Source organism: Oreochromis niloticus, linkage group LG7 (assembly GCF_001858045.2).
Source record: "Oreochromis niloticus isolate F11D_XX linkage group LG7, O_niloticus_UMD_NMBU, whole genome shotgun sequence".
In the NCBI taxonomy this organism is placed as follows: Eukaryota; Metazoa; Chordata; class Actinopteri; order Cichliformes; family Cichlidae; genus Oreochromis; species Oreochromis niloticus.
The window spans coordinates 7,780,071-7,800,516 of record NC_031972.2 but is presented as its reverse complement, the minus strand read 5'-3'; the positions used below and the strand labels follow the sequence as shown (position 1 = coordinate 7,800,516).

The window sequence follows — 20,446 nt, the reverse complement described above, 5'->3', positions numbered from 1 at the left end:
TCATGGTTGGATTTCAGCCAGTGGTGTTGGAGATCTTGTTAAAATTGTTTTTGAGATTTTGATCCAAATTTGATTTTGATTTTTTGAGATTTTGATGGAATACCATCTTGAAAGCATCTGATTGGTAGATTTTTCAGCATCAAAAAATAATCCCAAACACACTGGCAGAGCATACCTGGACAGAAAAACACACTGTGAAACTCTTTTAGCCATGGATTCGTCTCCCAGGATTTAATGTTATTGAAGCCAGAAAACAGAAGAACAGGCAGCCAAAATCCAAAGAAGGCTTTGAATAAATAAGCTTTAAATAAAGGTGGTCATACCAAACAATTCTTTGGAGCTCATTAGAATTATACAAACCCAGTTTTTGTCTTATATACTGCATTTCAATGTATATTTACTCATGTTTCAATAGGTTGGTGCACCTATTTTCCATTTTCCTACCCAATATAATGAAATGTGGGTGGTTTGGGGCTTATGTAAGGTCCAAGAATAAAAATATGATACTGGAAAATATGACAGGTCACCTTTAAACCTCCTTCTGTACCAAATGTTCCATTTTACTCAGTCAAGAGGACAAGAGAAAATGGTGGACAAGGAGAGGAACAGGATGTAACTATGTTCACAGACTTGGTCAGATTTCTTCACCTACTGTCTGCTGCAACTCAAAGCCACAAGGCTTAATAGGAAGTATATCTGCTATGCTGCTGCGGCTAATGGGGATGTTAACTAAACTAAACTTACAGGCAGGACAGATATAGAAATTCATCTAAATTGCCAGATGTTTAATAAGCTGTCTAAACTGAATAAACAGGCCTGGAATGTTTACTTTTGACTAAACACTACAACATAGAAAAGACCCAGGTTCTAAATATTAACAAATACAATCAAAGCAACATTATTAACGAACACCAACTGTAGCTCTGGTACGCATGCTGTATAGAAACTTACCTGAGCAGGATGTGACTGCATAAAGACTGCCTGAGCATCCTTGAAGCGTCTTTCCAACTCGGCTGTGTAAGGACGTGAAGGATGTCTCGTTGGCAAAACCCAGAGGATCTAAAAATTCAACTTGACTTTAGTTTATACAGCATTAAAGGTGTTGATTTGTTCAGCAGGGAAATGTTAGCAAAATCAAAAATGTTAAGTATTTCCCAAAAGCTTCTTTCAAAGTGCATAAAGTGTTTAAAATAAAATAATTAAATGCTACACAGTGTTAAGGGAAAATGTAACCAGTTATTATGAACTATTATTACCGGAACACTATCAGTGTTATTTATAAGAGATTCACAAAATGAACTAGCAGTCCAAAGATTCATAGATTAGAATCTCCAAGGCTCTGGGCAAACCTTTAAACACACAGTAGTACTGAGGTAGCAAGGCTGGTGAGGTAGGACTAATCACTAGTTCAACACACCTGAAAGGGTGCCCATTATGTCCATGGTTTACATATAAAATAAAATAAAAAATTTAAAGTGCTAACTAAAACAAAAACAGATCCACCAGCCAAAGCCACTGCCACTCTGACAGTGCTTCTAGAAACTGGATCCCCTCCAAACGTAAAAGCATCGAAGCCCTGAACAGGAACAGGTGGTGTTGAGCTTTCAGTTTTATAGCACAGTAGGCAAGAGGTGGACAGTGTTTTCCCACAGAAGGTTTAGTTCATGTTACTCAAGCACAAAATCTTTCCAAATTTTCCTAAACATTTCATAATTGTATGAATGTCATGTAGGTAACAAAGCAGCCTGAAGGGGTTTGATAAGGGTGGTTGCAAGGGTGGTAACCTGAGCGGCATGTACAGGCATGCAGCAAAAGACTGAACCAAAAATTCTGCTTAAATGACAGGGTGTGTTGGATTGATGTTGTGAGAGAGGTTTGTCATGTGAACCTGATAAAAAGTCAAGGTCTCAGATGGACTGTCTGAGCTAGCTTGCAAAGTTAAAGCTCATTTGTGCTTCCAATGGGTCGGCATGATGTAAACTTCATCATCTGCTCTTCTAATCGAGGATCAGCCAAAAATCTGTCCCGGACCACAAGCGCATACTGCACATGCCCCACAAAAACGATATTGATGCTTGTTTGCATTGTACGTGTTATGGTTGCTGAATTTGATTTTTTTAAATTAAAAAGTTCTACAGCCAAGTCTGTGTGTAGTCACTTGTCTTTCTGTGTTCAGCGTAAGCGGCAATTGATATGCCAGTTCACTGAACAGCATGCTGAAAAAGAAGACTGTGAGCTGTCTGTGGTCCTGAAATATGAATAAAATGGCGTGAAATTCACAGATTTCATTTATTTCATGGACGTTTCTTTGGCATGACATGAAGCCTTTTATACTCAGTGTGGAGATATTTTACTGATATTTTCTGTTCACCACTAAGAGGTGGAAGTTGCCTCTTTTACTTTGTCCTGACAGTATGTTTCAAACACCAGGCAAACATTCACATGTAATCTGGACTTTAAGCTTTTTCCACATCTCAAGCTACACTGCTATGTAGCTAAACAGGATGGCACCAGGTTTTCCAGGCTCTGCATCCCCTTCACATGTCAGTCATGTGAACCTTTGCTCGCACTGGTAGTTTCTTTAACCGCTTTCCATCAAGTTAGAATCAGCTCAACCTGGCACCCACCCAGTTTCTGCAGCCAATTCTTATTTTGCCTGCCGAAGCCACAAATCAAAATTGCATTGGCATTCTTTGGTCTCTAGTCACCACATGACTGCCTTGATTCGGTGCTATGAGTTACCTCAGGGTAGAAAAATCTGTTTTCCTTTTGTGTGTTTATTTTTTCAGCAGCCCGCCTTCTCAGCCATAAAGTTAACTTAGGAAAACTAAATTATCTTGAAGGCCCCTCTCGCCCCTCCTCTGACATGTACAAGAACAAGTTACCGAAAAGACTATGGGCATGAATACATTTTATAAAAGAAACAGGGGTATAAATAATTCCAAAGCAAAAAGTTTTATATCCCTGCAGCATTACTGTAAATTGAGACTAACTAGAGCGTCATGCATTTGTCTACACCCAATTAAATGTCTAATTAGTTTAATGGGCTGTAAACATGGGTGTTTAGGTATGAGATTTGGCATGTGTGGCTCAATTCCCACTGAAAAACGATGGCCCCAGCAGTCTCTCATCAGCTCTTCTTAGACAAACCAAATGATATACCAGACATCCGCATTTCAGAGCAACCAGCAACACAAACAGGTTCCACTAGTAACAGCTCTGTTCTTACCTTTTTTAAAACACCTTGATACACTTGAAACCACAGCCTCTGGAGAACCAGCTCATTCAACCCCTCTGTTCTTAACCTCTGATGAAGGAAAAAGAGGAAAAAGACAAACTCATCACATCACCATTCAGACACAGACTTTATTAGGAAGACCTTCTATAGGAAGACCTTCAACTTTTAATTAAAGAAAGTCAAAAGATTCATATAGAAAACAGAGGTTGTCTTATGACTTTACCATTCTGCTGATATTTGACAGTCTAAATATTTCCCGATTATGAACCTTGATGGTGTACTCGATGGGGAAGTTGTGTTTCTGTAAGGGAAAGAAAAAGCGAGAGACAAAAATTACCACACATAGATTTTGCAACTCAACTTACTTCTTTTATGTTTCATAGAAATTTACTATTTGACCTGACACATGGTAGAAATTTAGATTTTAGATTTTAGATGTTTTTGCCCACATAGGGAAGATATAAATGGTCTAATTATGATTACGTCCCCATGCGGGTCAGTCACTTGATAAATAATCTGTTTACCTATGTTTTGTTTAAAAAAAACTTGCTAATTTACATTGCAGCATTTTTGTCATGCACATACAAGTTCTGAGCCCACATGGATTTAGATGCCAGTGATATCAAGTTTCATTATGGGAACTGTAAGAACACGTTTTTTGGAGTTTGTCCCAAATTAGGAAGAAGTCAGAATAATTACATTTTCCTCTAAACCCTGCATCACTGACCCCACACCACATGCCTGCAGACATCAGTGTCTCACCATGTACTGTCGTCTGTGGCTGAGGCTGTCGTTGATCGTCCTCAGTGGTGTGCACATACTGGAGTGCGTTGGGGCCATCAGAACGGGAGCTATCAAAAACAGGCCTATGAAAACAAGAGTGACACAGCACGAGATTAACTGTACAGTTAATTTCTTTACAACGCCCTTTCACAGGGCTCTGCTGAAATTCTTCAGATGCAGTTTGTATGAGTCAAATTTAAAGCGAGGCTAATATAGATCAGAAGAGGACTGCATGTGCAATATTTTTGTGCATGTGCGTATGTTTCCCTGCTCACAGTGTGACTCTTTTACATGATCAGTTAACATTTAAATTTTAACAGAGGAAGTTAAATATCTTAGAGAGCACATCAAGAAGATAAGTAACACACTGAGATGCTGTATACATGTAGCTATTTTCAGAATTATTAGAAACTCACTCTGTGACAAAGTATCAGGCATGTGTTTTCATACATGTGATACTTCGTTCTGTCAACATATGTGTCGCCTGCTGGTCTCAAGTTAAAACAAAGAGCTTACTTAATAGGCTCATGTGGTATTGGACTGGAAACCACAATGCTATCACCACTGTGATATCTTAGACAACACCAAAGATGTTACATTTTCAGGATCTAAACTAGTACTCAGATGTTCGTTTTTAAAACAGTTCACACTGATGCACATGCACCATTAAACCAATCTGCACAACTCTGCTCAAAACAGATGAGAATAGCGTCAAGGCCAGCCACCCTTTTCATTTAAGCCCATTTCTTTTCACATCATGCAAAAGAATGGATTAATATAAATAACTGCACATTCAGCATTAACGAGGTCTAGATTTTTTCCTACCTTTTATCACCCAGATTTATTATATTTTCATCATTTGATGGGATAATCTGGTTATTTCATTCTTTGTTTTCTAACTTAGGAAAATAACACAAACAAAACGTCATATGTACTGATTGTCTATAGTTAGAGTTTTGGTTATGGTTGGAGTTAGGGATCCTCATCAATGACAACTGTGTGTGCCTGAGAAAGGGTCTGAGCAGATGGGAATTAGGCTGGTAGCAAAACCTGGTATAAGGTATCCTTTCATTTATGAGATTATTGTTTTTGTCCATGTCCTGACAACAACAACAACAACAACAACAATACTACTACTACTAATAATAATACTAACACAAATATAATAACAATAATAATAATCATCATCATAATAATAATAACACAAATATAATAACAACAATAATAATAATAATAATAATAACAATAATAATAATAATAATGAAACAAACTAACTAATACTGTGTAGGGTATAATAATTACCTTCTTACTACAATGACCATGGCATATGTATTTCTGTTGCTTAACTGCTCCTAGTTTAATTAAATATAAACTGCATAGGGTACCAGAAATATCAACATCTACACATATTTTTAAAATTACTTTTATGAAACTCAGGTACTTGCGAGTTATATGTCTTATGTGTAGTGGCTAATGTCAAAAAGCATGACAAAATTACGTCTACATTACATATATGTGTACGCTGTTGTCTGTAAATAAATTGTGCTAAACATTTTTAGTGCAGTGGCTCTTTGGGGGTCGCTGCAATGTGTTGTCATGGATATCTCTAAACACGTGTTAATCATACAGTGATGCTAATAGTGCTCGTAACGTATTACTTTGTCTTATGTAATGAATATGTTGTTTGCGAAGAAGAAGAACAATAAATATATGTTTTATTATTCATAAAAAATTAACATACTTGTTTGTCTTTTTTTTTTTTTTTTACATGAATCAAAATCAACTTTGGCCTTAGTGGTTTTAAACTAGTAGGACTTCTAAGACAGTAGATGTTTGGATGTCATAATACCGATATGACAGCTGTAAAAGCTCCAATTAGTTGTGGAGCAAAGTGTACTCTGTCATGTCACTTGGTTGAGTAATACTTTATAACTCTAAAATCACATGATCTGATACACTGATGAATATACGCAACATACCTGAATGGCGACACTGTCATAAGAGTCTACAGTCACGTCATATATTCAAAGCCTTTAATGAACACAGCTGTTTTTATACATCCATCTTCATTTATAGTCTCAGCGTGACCGGTTGGGTCACCTGTTTAGAAAGCCACTTTCATGAGAAAGGCAAACAACTTAACTCTCAGCACAGGGTCGCATTTTAGCCACGATTTAAGAAAGTTCACAGGGCAGCCAACAGCAAGGAACAGACAAGATGATTAGTCTTAATAACATGGTGAGCGTGGCCCCACTGCAAAGAGGCAGCCTGTTTTAAGTCTGTACAGTATGTTCTTGGTCACAGGGTAAAGACAAATACAAATTAGCATACCTCTTGTTAAATATGTACAAAAGGACAGTGTTGGTTTAACAAATTACAAAGTAACAGGTTACTGTAATAGGATGAATACAGACATATAATGGAGGATTTAAGTGAGACACTACAGTCAAGGTACTTGCTTTGTGGGGATGATGCATTGTTGTTTTAAACATGTAAACCTTCAATGATTTTCTATAGCTTAGGGGATAATCCAGTCCTAAAAGGTTTCACAGAAAGGCAAATGCAACTTTACTGTAAAACTATTTGAAAAAACAGCACTTGAAGGCACTCCTTAAATCTTGGTTTTACTAGACTAAAACTTATTTTAGTCAGTAAGGTTATTCTTTCCATGTGATCTTCCAGCTTGTTCTCTTGTACAGCTTCAAAACAAATCTTTTTTTAATTTTTTATCCATCTGATAGCTGTTAAAAAAGCCCCCCGGGTAAATGAAAACTTACACCTTCTGGTGATCATAAAGGAAAGGTCCCAAGGTCTCTTAGGAAATGATTTATCTAGTTTGTCTTAGCACGTTTTGTGTGAACCTCTACTCGGGTTATTCTGCAAGGGAAAAAAAAAGGTGACTTTCTCTACTGTCAGAGATTAAAATGAAGTTCTCAAAATCTGACATATTCTATGAAAAGAACCATATGGATGCTTGACTCCACTGCATGTGCATGCGTTTGTGCATGTGCCAGTTCCAGAATCTTCTCTCAGTCTCAAATCCTTTCAAGGTACAATGCTCAGGAAAAGAAATGAGGCATGTAAAAGCCACATACTACAGAATTCCTTTGGCTTGAATAATCACACCTGCATCCTTTAAACTCTAGTCAGACAGTTGTTGAGTACGTCATCATTGTCCTTGCGCTTTCCTTCTAAATGACTTAGAAGAGGGTGTACATGGTTCATAAAATGTGCTCCTGTATCTGAACCTACATGTCAACACATGTTGGTGCTATTCACAAGGGAATGCTTGTGTTCTGCCTGTGTGTGTGAAACTCATTGGATTAATTTCTACTGTTTCATTTTTGGCTAGTGTAGTACCCTGCTGATTTTAAGATTTAGTTTCACTCTGTTGGCTCTGAATCCAAAATGAATACACAGCTATTGATCAAAACAGGTTTGCCTTACAGTAGCAGACAGCAGAAACCCAGCAGGTTGTGTAATGTGAGTGGTCCCCTAAATGAACTCCATTCACTGCAAACACTATTAAAGCATTACCAGACTAATGCCTGAAGTACCTTTTGCTGTTTAGAGACACTTTATTACTTTGCTCCTTGGATCACAATATTCTCCACATGTGTCATCCATCACAGAACATCAGGTTTGTATGCAAAACTAATGCTTGTGCTTATGTACTTATGGTCTAAAAAAAGAAGTTATTATGGACTATTATAATTTTTAAGACAACTTAAAGTCAATTCCTCCTTGTTTGTTCTGTTACAGTAAATTACTGTAAATTTAACAAAGTTTATGCTCCACTTCTACCAATTATCACTTTCTACTCGAATGTTTAAGTACATTCGAGTTGAACACAGACCATTTTTATGGAACTGTTCATAGTCTCTTAATGATAGTGTAGTAAATGATATCTGACTGCAAGCATAGGTGACAACAGGCAGTGCATTCAATGTAAAAGCCTTAACAAGACTTACTAACTGTTACAATAATAGCTTTTTACAATAAAGCAATTTTTAATGTTTTAAATGCTCGTTTATTTTCAAAACCACACCAACAGGGAAAAAAACAGCACAAACTATCATTTCAATGAGCAAGAATACATAAATGAGTGCTGCACTTCTAGGTGATGAAATTCAAACCCACCATTGTTAGCCCACCATTAAATTACCAATAAATTAGACTGAACCCCAGCGCCTCAAAACGCCCCCTTAAGGCAGTTCTACGCTCTATTTGGGGCCTTTTTATTTGACTTTGCTGAAATCAGAATTTACCAATAAGTTTGCAGTTACCAGCTTGAGAGATGACAATATCCCACTGAAATCCATGCACTAAAATGAAGTGTAATAATGGAAATATCCAAACTGAGACAGGTTATCAGACTAAAACTGTCATCACTTACGTCATTGCTTTTCCCGTTGATGCCATTCTAATTTGGGCCAATTAGTGAAGTCACCACTTTAGAACACAATGAACACAAGTCTCCCAGTTTATCGACAAAATTGAGCCTTACATGGGTTCAGCTGCACGGAAAGTACCATAATGCCCCTAAAATGAGTAAGCTACAGTGTAGATAAGATAAGAACTGAAACTGGAATACTGTGGCTCCCAGTGTTAGTTCCAATAAGAAAGCTCATATCACCTGATTTCCCTGATCTTGGAAAAGTACCACGATTTTGGAAAAGCATCAAGAAGGCAAATGTCTATGGTTGACACAGTGTGTTCCCAAACGTAATTTCTCAATCATCCACTTCTACTCCCACTTATCCTATTCAGTTGCTGCACAGCTGGACCCCATCAAAGAAATTCTGAAGGAAGAGGAAATAAGCTGGACCATCCCCCTGGACATCACAGCGATAAAACACAAGGACAAACATTCACACTGATATTCAAAGGCAGGTTAGAGTTTGTAAGTTTGCATGTCTTTGAATTGCGGGAAGAAACATCTGTGAACACACAATGAGAGGTTTCAAAAGCAAAAGGCCTGAGCTGAACCCAGGAACTTCCTACTTTAAGCGATACAGCAGTTTATTATTAGAACTTTAATGAGTCAGCGTTTAAGATAAAGAACTACTTATAGACAAACAACAACTCCACTCTTTGTTAAAGGCTCTTTAGTTATACGAGTTGGTAGATTGCAAATTGCCTAATCAAATGTAATGAACAAAGCAAAATCAATTATTACCAAGCACGCTAAAGTGAAGTACTGAAAACATTTACCAAATCTTCTCCAGGTTAGTATAATCTTTAAATATAAAAAGTCTTTATTGTAAAAAATACTTTTTCTTTTTTCATCTTGATGTTTTTGCTTTCATTTTTTAATGGAAGTTGTTTGAGCCATTACAGGTTGAAGCTTCAGCTTCACCTTTTTTGGACTACAAAAAAAATAGACTATAAAATATAGACTGTCAATATTGTTGGTTTTGTTGGTTATTGTTATCTATTCATTTCTGAGAAAGGTGCTGTCTGTTTATGTGTGGGTCACACCTACAGTGTCTTTGAGTTAAACAGCAAGCAACAGTTGTCTTTGTGATATTGCGTGTATCCTTCTACCCCATTACTGAGGCATGTATGTGTTTTTTTCCTACTTCCTTGTTTCTCATGGCCCCCAGCTTTCACTGTTCTTGACACTCAATCATCACCAGCTCTGCAAGGAGCCTGCACACCTGACAGATCAAGCTCTGCAGCATTTCTACCCTGACTACTCAACTTTTTGGCACTTCATTTGTGTACTTATGCACGTAAAAGTCCAACGATTAATTTAAAGTCTATAGACCTTAGTAAATCAGAAAAACAACCCATCTTCTCTTCCGTCAACTTTCCTGGACATCTTGGCATTTCTCCGTCTCGTAAGCCTCAATCAGACCTCCAATCTCCACGTAGGCCTGTTCACCACCACAAGCTGTAGCCTTTAACTTCACCAAGATATAACAAAATCTTCTTTTCAACCCTCAAATCTTGATGACCCTGAGAATACCTCACACGCAAGTCTGTGACATCATGCCCACACAAATACTAAGCAGATTGCTTAGTTTGCACGAGTTCTTTAAATTAATCAGATTCTCAGTTGCGTTCTTTTGTCTGACTTCCAGCTGTCCTTATCTACTCTGTAAAGCTTGACCTGATTTCTGTTTAAAAAAAAGAGAGAGAGAGAAAAAAAACACAATATATGCTTCTGTAATCTCCTGGGATACCTCTGGATCAAGCTGTGGTGCGTTTCACAAAGTTGTAAACTTTGAGACAATCACCTCTGTTGTCAGTGACACAGTTCTCACCCAGCTTAATAGGAATGACTTCTTGTCGGTGTTTAAAGGCGTCCTGTCCAAGTCTGCGGATATGTATAATCCCAACTTTACTACAGTTAGACTCTCACTCTTACATCTATTCATCTATGTGACAATTGTGGCTTAGTTTGATCTATTTTAATAACAAAATGTACACCAAAGTTTTATATTCAGTTAAGTGTTACTGTGATGTACTCATGAGTTTTTGTTATTAATGAAATGTTTTAAAATGCTCGTAACTTCATATCATGTGAAACAAACATCTGCACTGCCTAACCTACCAAAGTGTAACTTTGCAATCCTTCAAAAGAGTTTTAATAAATCTCAGGGACTTTTAAGTGGAAAAATAAAACAATGCTATGCTAAGCTATGCCATGCCATACTAAGCTAAGCTATGCTATGCTATGCTATGCTATGTTTTTAAACTCTTATACTTCCATGCATTCTGTTTGGATGAGCCAAAACCTAAATTTAAAACATACTATATCTATGACTGGACGTTTACATACATAAGCCAAAAAGTCCTGACTCCTCTGACAGAGTGCCTTGTATATTACCAAGTATAAAGCATTCCTGAGCATGAGAACTGTTAGGCTACAATCACCTTCAAGCTTCCCACAGTCATGGCCAAGGAACCCTTGAGTATTTGCTTGAGGTCTTTCCAAGTTTAAAATGTGAATGCTCCTTAATAATGGTATGCAATTAGATTGCACACTAGAAGGTTAACAGCTAACCCTTATACTAGTTTAACAGTCAGAGTCTGGTCCATTCAATCAAAACTGGCTTTTTTCCATGTTGTCAAGATCGTGGAGACATGTTTTTATATAACAATAATATATATTTTTTTCAGAGTTCTTTTAATGAACCAGCTCTCTGCACCAAAATCCCCACATTCCAGGGGCTCGGTGACCCCAGGTTTCTTCCAAAATCCTATAAACAAGCATTTTAATTAATGACAGTGCAGGCTGCCTCACAGTAAGAAGATTCTAGGTCAGGGATTCTGGGCCAGTTTACCAGCAGGTACCAGGTACCTACTGGTAACCTGGGGGCTTAAAATAAGCCAGGAGATTTAAAAAATCTAAAGGTATGACTTTCATTTTCAATCAAAAATACAAACACTCCTCCTCCTATTAACCTGATAACACGATGCTGTAATGGGGACAGATATCGTAATGCATGACACTAGGGGTCCATCTCTTATGGTTTCAATTATAAACTGCCCACAGTCTTTTTTGTTTGTTGGTTGGTTTTGAATAATTTGTAAAGAAAGGAAAATGTTTCTGTCACTATTTGGAAGCATTATGGGGTTTAGTCAAGCAATGGGAAAGGTGTGTGCACTGTTTACCTCAGCAAAGTTGTGGCTGAAAAGGATAACACACTACCCTCTGATGTGTGCTGTGACAGCAAGTCTTCAGCTACAGTCTAGGATGAACATAAGTGTTCCTGCCACTAAAGGAATTTAAATTAACAATAATTAACTAGGATGTCAGTAAGCAAACATTCAGAGCATGGCTAGGGTTGCACACAGTCTATATACAACCATGTTTTCATTTTCTACATCAAAACACTGAGAAACCACACAGATTTTACCAGATGTCATCTGTCCCTCTTGCAACATTCGGGTGTTTGCACTAGAAGAGGTTGAAGCACAGACTGTATATGCTGGCACTGTAAAAATACATAAAACTGGTTTAACTAGCTATCAATTCTCATAATTTCTAATAGTCAGTTAATTACAACTACAATAAGTGATATCTTCAGCAGCTTAGCCTTGAAGAATCTTTTCCTTTTAGCCGTTGTCAAACATTTGATGATGTTTATGCTTTAATAATGAAGTCTTGACAGTTCCCCATTTCTCTCTATTGCAACTCCTCCGTTTAACTGCTTTTACACAACACGAAGCTTGAAGTGTTACTACTTAAATTTTGTACTAACAATTTTTAACTGCAGCTAAACATGTAGGTTTAAAAAGTACACTCAGCATCCAGGCAGACATCAGTGTCTTTTCATTTTGACCAAGTACAAAATCATAGCAAACCTGAAACTTAGTGACAGCTATTTGAATAATTTATTCCATTTTGTTAAATAAAATTACATTACAATAAGGTACCTGGAGTATTTTACTGTGGTCAGGAAACATGTAAAGGTTCCCTGCACACAACACCGTGTTCTGATATTACTACAGGGACATACAAAGCCAATAGGAGACAGATGTCCGACTGCTTTGGCGATAAATTGTAGTAAATCCATCACCTGAGATGGAGTTAGAATTCGTCTGCATTTTTTTTTCTAGTTGCTGTAATGCATCTAAAACCCATTTATTATAAGGACTACATATCAATTACAAGGTTGGCAGGGCAGATGAAAGCTGAACATATATCACTTGTGGTTGTAAAATGCCTGCAGGTGGTGGACATGGGCCCCAGGGTGCAAGGAAACTGAAGAGAATGGTATTCTAAAAGAAGAGCTTGACATGCATTTAGCTAGTCAGTGTATTGCTTAAAAATGCTGATGAAGCATAATCTAAAACTGGATGAATTCACCCATCTTTTTTCTTTGCTGTTGTTTTTTTTTGTGTGCCAGGAAGGATGTTCTGTTATGTATTTCTATCTAGATATGGACACATACATACATATTTATATTTAAGGTAAATGTATTCTTTTGATTTATGACTGCTCTACTTTTTAACCGCTGATAAAAACGAGTAAACCTACTTGCATGGTCCTTTAAATTTGAGAATTCATCCTTATATGTTTCCTAATTTCTAGTATGATCAACAGAATCCATTTATAGATACATATGTACCAATTTACCACTTTTCTGCATTAATTTTCATGCAATTGAAACATATTTACTGGGTCTTTTATAAAATTTTGACTTTGGGCATATTCTAATGTTTTCTGCACACCTTCTCAAAGTATGCAGTTTGCTTTTGTTGATTACCAAATGACCAAAGTGGTAACAATTGTGGTTCTGACACGTGCATTCTCAGGCAATGCTCTATTTTCCAGAGACGCAATGCTTTTTTTGGTTTGCAGCGAACCCACATGAGCACTTTACAAAGGATTTCAAGGAACATCTGCAAAGTAAATCTTAGAAAAGTTTCACGATTTTCACACTTCCTCTGTAAGTTCTTCACAAGTATACATAAGTGTGAGTGTCTACATGTGACTCTCAAGCAGAGTTCGTAATTTAAGCAGTTCTCCCAAAAAAGTCAGGTCAGGTGTCAGGTTAGCCTGGGGTCATTTGCCATCTCAGTTAATCTCCTCGGCTGTCTCAGGAGTATTCATTCTCAGACAAACAAAAACAAATTGAATGTCTGACTATTTACAGGTCTTATTAACCTGATACAATACAGCCAATCTCCTCAAAATCAGGATGGTAAAATCAGGATGACCAATAGGTTATTTTCATAAGCATTTCTGGTAGAGAAATAGTATTTGTGAGTTAATGACTCCAGACACGTGGCCCACCCATGATGCAACCAGGATTGGGCTTTGATTGCAAGGAATGCAGTGGGTATTTGACGTTAGCATTAATCACAGATAGACAAGTGTGACATAAGGGCTGTGACCCCGAAGACCTTTTTGGTTATTGTTCACAAAAAGAAACTGACAAATAGTATTTAAAATTGATGTTGCAGTTTTTTAACCCATAACATGGGAAAAAACAGACATGAAAAGGTAAGTAGGTTTTAATAGCATTATAACCTTATGCAAGACACGCAATAATCAACAATGGCTATTTGCAACTCTATTTAGGTTTACACTGTATGCATCAGCTCACCTTTACAGCTAGCAAATGATGCTTTACATGTATACCGAGTGTATTTTACAGTCAATCAAAATATTTGCATCAGGAAATAGAAAAAAATCCAGATACAAATTCTTCAGGCATCCCAATCTAAACATTATCTCATACATCATGATGTCTGGGCACGAAATGTGTCTGGAAATGTGCCACGAAAGCAGATGAGACTATTTGGCCACTGGGCAGAGAGCAACCTTACAATCCCCCAGCCAAATCCTGTGACATCATGTCAAATAAATGCAAATCTATGAGGGCATCGGCGATTAAATGCAAACTTGTATTTCAAATGTGGAACTGGTCACTGCCTTGCTAGTGTGCCACTACTTCCTGCAATCACCGAGTGGAACGATATGTTATAGAAACACACTGTTCTAAGTAGAGCTGGGCGATATAAGATTTTTTCATATCACGATATGTTTTTTTCATTTCAGGCGATAACGATATATATCACGATATAAGCCGAATAACTATATTTGTAAGATTTAAATGTGCTGTTGCTCACAAGTAAAATGTGAAATAATTAGCAGCTTGTTTTAATTAAAATATTTATTTCCCATAATAAGTTCAACAGGGTAGATGTACTTAAGGAACATGAGACTTCAGTTTCAGATAAATAAAGGCAAATATTGCAAACTACACAAAAGGCAGCCGCTAAAGCGTTTAAGTTTCAAAATAGCACAAACAAAACAGACTACTAAATTGTCAATTCCACTTAGAAACAAAATATTAATTCTAAAAATAAATCTTAGGTCGTTTTACAGAAGAACAGACAAAATTGACTAACTTTTGTCAATATCAAATAAACTGAGAACTAAAAGGAAATTCTCAATCTCTCCTTGTTGTATAGCTTAGCTTTTCAAACAGTTTTAACAGTGACTTTAGTCTGACAAAAGCCGAATGACGAATTAGCGCTTTCAGTCAGAGATTGAGCATGCACCGCTTTATTGTATTTCCAGACTTGCTTTCGGCACAATTTACAGTGCGAGCTACTCTGTTTTTTGTCAGACTTGAAACAGCCGAAATACCTTCACACTACGGAACTTCTGTGGCCCTTCCGTTCGACAAGCTCTCCGGCATTGGAACCATCATCTGTTTTTTCTTGGTAACCTTCACTCACGCTCTCGGTTGATTTTTCTCTAGTCGGCAAACTCATTTCCTTCATTACCCGGGCTGCACGGCTGCAAAAACCAATACACATGTGCGCCTTGGCACTTGTGCTGTACGTAACAAGTCACGTGACGTGACGCTGCGGCTGTGATTGGTTCGGCTCTGAGCTACTTAATTTGGATTGGCTGTTCTTTTTGTTTTTTTAAGAGGACAAGAGAGATGAGGCCTATCGCAATAGTTAAATTTTTCTATCGAGAAAAAGTTATTTCGCAATACATATCGTTATCGTTTTATCGCCCAGCTCTAGTTCTAAGTTTCGTGGTTCTTTTGCAACAAATGCCAACAAACAAACCTTAATCAAGTTCCCACACGTCAGACAAAGCACGCACACAACACCGTGCTTTAACACAGTATGAAGGCCTAAAATGAAGAAAGGCATCCTTTCTTCTACCTGCAGGTGTCTGCAGGGATTCACTCTGCTAAAAAAAAATGCAATTCTTTACCTTAGTAACTGTGATAAACCTACTCTTACTAATATTATTTGATCAAAAGACGTCATCATCCCACAAAACTCTGACCAATCATCGTCTATGAAAATAAGTGAGTCAGACCTAGAGGGAGTGAAAGAAAAACACACAACAGTAGGATACGAGCAAAGTACAAAAACAGTGAGGCCATGGTCATTTTCCCTTCTAGTTTCACTGTGTCTCATACCGTCATCGCATATCTGCACAGAAAGCCCCTCCAGCTGTCTGCAAACTTTGAACAGGAACAACTCCTTTTTTGACTCAGGAAAACACACAAAAACAAGCTCAACACACACACTTGCACATGCCTCTTACCTCCCAGCAGGCAGACTGCAGTGGACAGCTGAACCATACTCTTTGGTTTAAGTCCTCTCCTCACTCCACAGGGCTTTGAACTCAGCACAGTGAGTATGTAAAAATACACAGACAGGATGGGCCACACGCACACTGCAGTAACACTGTGGTCTGAAACTCTTGTGCCTTCAGTGGGACTCACTCCCAACTTTAGGTCCTCATTGCACTGTTGATCATCCAGATCCTTTAAATGGCTGCTGCGTTTGCTGTTGACAATCTGAAACAGGAAACAAAAAGCAGTCGAGCATTAGAAATTAAGATTTAAAACCAAAAATTACTAAATGTTTTCACATGTTTATCTGTAGTCATAAAAAGGTTTGTAGGAATGGCTTCGGGTCTTACACGCAACTTCAGTTATCTTTATGTTTCATTCATAATGTTGCTCTTTTATTCCACAATGTCACATTTTATTTCCTGATTTCCCTTTTTACTTCACACACCCCTCGTATAACCAGAAAGCAAGTTCAACAGCTGCTGCTTGGCTTAGCTTGGTGACAACTGACAGCTAGTGTAACAAGAAAATTAGCTGCTGCTCTAAACAAACAGTACACATACACATGACCTAATATCTAATATTTACTTAGCTTAGCAAAGGCTGCACACAATATCCAACTAGCTAAACAAGTTTATGATAAAGAGACAGTGCAAACAGCAGTAGTAACAATTGTTTTTAAGGAGCAACGAGGCGAAAATGTTAAAAAGAAATCTCTATAATCAGCCAATTAATCACACTGTAACACTGCACACAAGAGCTCTGAACCTACAAGAAAACTGACACTGAGTAGATCTGTTTTCCCACAAGACAATGATCCCAGACAAGCCGATCAAAGCAGTTCAGTCAGAGGTCCCAACCTCAGTCCAGTATTTTACTTCCAGGAAGAATCATGAAAAGCATGAAGTGTCTGTGCAGGGAAAGCTTTTTTAGAGCAATGACAGGTTGAACTTTAAAAGTAACCAAGAGTGCCCAAAACTTTTACTTTGTTCAAAGCTATATATTAAATACTGGGATGTGTTCCAGGGCAAATGAAAGATCTGACCAACATAACCGGGAAGTTGTTTCATAGCATCTCATGGCACTCCATTCAAAAGATATTGAGATATTTTAGTCTAGATCAAAGTCCTGGACCTCACCAAGTGACTTTCACTGCCAGTTGTAAAGCTTTCCTAGCATGGCTATTTAGCCAAATGCTTGCACTGGGTTTATGTGCTTTAAAAGAGTCCAACACAATGAAGTCCGAAAGTAGTGTTTTTGTGCTGCGTCACCCCCGATCATCTCACAATGTGAAAGTTAAGCTTCTTGTAGAGGTTACAAAACTAGAGCCCTGTGTGGCAAGGATGACTAACCCACACGGCCAGCTGCTCTGTGTTTGTGGTACTTAGTCAAGTTGGTGAAAATGGAACCAAATGTAATGTCTGGGTAGATATTGCTTAACATGGTGATTCCCAAATGTATGTCAAAGCTGTGTATATATATAAAGTTATGACTGTAAATTTACATTTCTATTTCAGTCCTTTGCATAAACAAATTTTCAAACACACAGGCAAAATCTATTAGTTCAAAAATAAATAAATTAAACTGTCAAAGCAAATCCTGCTGTGTTGGCAAAGATTCCAAGTGGTGGAGTATTATTACAGTGTGACACATCAAACAACACAGAGAAAAGTCAGTAGAAACTATTTCAAATCTTCTTGACTTTTGGACTCATGTGGTCAACAGGCCTCGGCCAAAATGTATCAAGTGACAGAAGCAGCTGCCATCAATTTGCCATCAAGCAAACAGAAAGGGCCGTTAAACACCAAACATTCAATTTCCAGAGAGCACGGTATCTCAATGAGAACTCTAAGGCCATTTGTTCTGATAAGATGATGGAGGGAAATTATATGCTAAGTGGAGTTTATTTCAAAGCAGATAAAAGCTCACGCTATACCAGAGACTCTCTTGCAAAAACCAAATTACAGCCATCATTCCAGGTCCAGATGCTCATTATAAGCCTCTCTGTGAAAATAATGAAAAATTTGTTCAATTTTCTTCAAACAGAAAAGTGTGCTGTATAATTTTTGTTTGCCCTTTGGTGAGCTTTAAAGTAATAATTTTCAGAAACATTCGGGTGCTTATAAGACCGAACATACTGTCAACCAAACTCAAGCTAAAGTTTACACACTTACGCATTTACAAAAAATACACTTTCGATTTCTTACGGTACTTTGTACACACATTTGCTGCATACTGCACTTGGACAGAGGTGAACTTCATTTCAGACCACTCATAAAGCGGCACCAGCATCCATGCTCAGAAATACTCGGAAAATCAGCACAAACTGCAAACAGCCATCATCACTGAAGACCAATCTTCTCATTAGCTGTTCCAATGAAAGACAAGGTTTTTCAAGAACTCCTGCGTGTGCATGTCTGATATATTAAATTAAATTCAGTATATAAATAACAGGGGTGGTGCAAGATGCCAGTTTGACACACCGGTTGAGCAAGTCCCCGTATGCCTTACAGCTCCAATGTAGTGACTCAGATTTAAGTCCCACCTGCCTCCCATTGCTGCTTTGCCGCTTTCGTAGACAGGAAAAAAATATCAGAATATTAGAAACATTTCAGGCCAAGTTTGGTAAGGCTCTATCTAATATCTTTTTTCTGTGGCTAAACACAGAGCTTCTAATCTGTAAAATCACTAATACATTTTCTCAGCATACTTTAGCGTGTCTACTTCAGGCCTGAGAAAGGCATTAAAAGAATTTCACGGGTAACTATATTTGCGGGAATTATGCATAGTTTGAGTGTCTTTTTATAACCTTTTCCTCTCACCTTCCTCCTCATCCTTATCTTTCACAACCTGATGATAAAACCTTTGTTACATCCATTGCAGCATTCCTCAGTCTCACATCACACCTCAGTGACTTCCCTGGTGGTAAAATATGTCACCAGCATTTAGAGGATTGTGGCATTGAGCCCATCCGTTGCTTCAAATATCAACAAATTACTTAACCAACCGCTGGAAAAATAGTCAGTGCATGGCACAAAAGATAAGTCACCTTTTACTCACACACCTCTCCTGTTTGTTGCAGTGTTGAAATGTATCTGACGCAGTTATTTGTGCAGTTTAGCTGCAGGCTACTTGTGCTGTGAGGGCCCAAGCACCTCTCTGAGATCGATAAGGCTCCTCTATCCTTCACAATCTAGGCTGTGACAACTGCTGCAAGGGTTTTGAGATGTCGCCACTGATTGTATAACTCAGGCTTGTCAATACGCCCATACTGTCCCACTCTCATGTAAGATTCTCTTTTCTTTTTTTGTTTTTTAAAGACAAAGAACAAGAAAAGAAAGAAAAAAAGCACCGCTGTAGCAAGAAATACCCTCCGCACCTAACGAAACCGAAAGTAATGCCGGACAGCTCAAGGCACAGCTGCACACACGAGCACATGCAGGAACACTCTCTTTCTCTCTCTCTCTCTCTCTCACACACACACACACACACACACACACTCACAGACAGTAAAACAATCACACCTTTATGTCCCAAATTGAAAGCTCAAAAGATTAAAATCTGCATCCAAGAACACGCAAATGGCACTATTCTCTCTGTGAGTGCGCTCTTTGGCATAACCATTCATAGCCCTTAAAACCCTACAACAACCACACAACTAAGTATTTAACTCTAAATGCAAATCAAAACTAATTTTACATTTAATCTTAAAATAAAGTTTCAGTCCTCAAAGATGAAAATCTGCCAGAAAATCAGCGTTTTCACTTTTCACAAATGACCTCACTCCCAGGCTATCAATTTGGTCCTCACCACGTCGGCTACAATATTACGCAGGTACACACGTACCTCCAAAGTCCCTTTGCCTCGCACTCCCAGGGTGAGAAATCCTGTTCAAATGCGACGGTTGTAGTGAGCCTTTGTTAAGAAGAAAAGCTGAGCAATACGAATCCCGTCTTAATCTTGTCAGTGAAGGAAGTCCACTACTGAATTTGTCCATCCACGGAGTCCCGTTGCGCTGTCTCAGTGAGCCGCCAAGTGCGCCACAGGCTGCCGCTCCTTCGGTCAATTCAAGTCACCACATAAATAGCTGCCAAACCTTCAAAATAAAAGCACGCCCGGGCATAGACCCTCCCCTTGAAACGAAAAAAAGAGTCATTTTTAGTCATATAAAACTGACAACTGAGCCAAAAATTGCGACTCATATTTGTGTATAAAAACACTAAAGGTTTGCCACCTCATCCAAGAAACACAAACTATTCTCCTTACTGAAACTGATATAGCATCACTGTATTAGAAGGTTTATTTCTGTAGAAATTACCTTACTTGTATTTTAACAATTTTGACACCCTATCATTAA

General features: G+C 38.0%; 1 protein-coding gene across 2 annotated transcripts in view; it reads right to left on the bottom strand.

The window, feature by feature from the left end:
* Positions 1-20,163, bottom strand: part of il34 (interleukin 34) — a 28,176-nt gene extending 8,013 nt beyond the window's left edge. Inside the window, exons 1-6 of one of the 2 annotated variants that reach the window (XM_019360775.2) lie at positions 19,936-20,163; positions 16,059-16,314; positions 4,001-4,104; positions 3,462-3,539; positions 3,230-3,307; positions 952-1,059 (exon numbers count right to left, since the gene is read on the bottom strand). In XM_019360775.2, the coding sequence (XP_019216320.1) occupies positions 952-1,059; positions 3,230-3,307; positions 3,462-3,539; positions 4,001-4,104; positions 16,059-16,095 (405 nt within the window). In that variant the 5' untranslated portion in view covers positions 16,096-16,314; positions 19,936-20,163. Of the gene's footprint in view, positions 1-951; positions 1,060-3,229; positions 3,308-3,461; positions 3,540-4,000; positions 4,105-16,058; positions 16,315-19,153; positions 19,470-19,935 lie in introns of those variants that run through there. The other variant, XM_025909170.1, reaches the window with a different exon arrangement.
* Between the last annotated feature and the right edge of the window lie 283 nt (positions 20,164-20,446).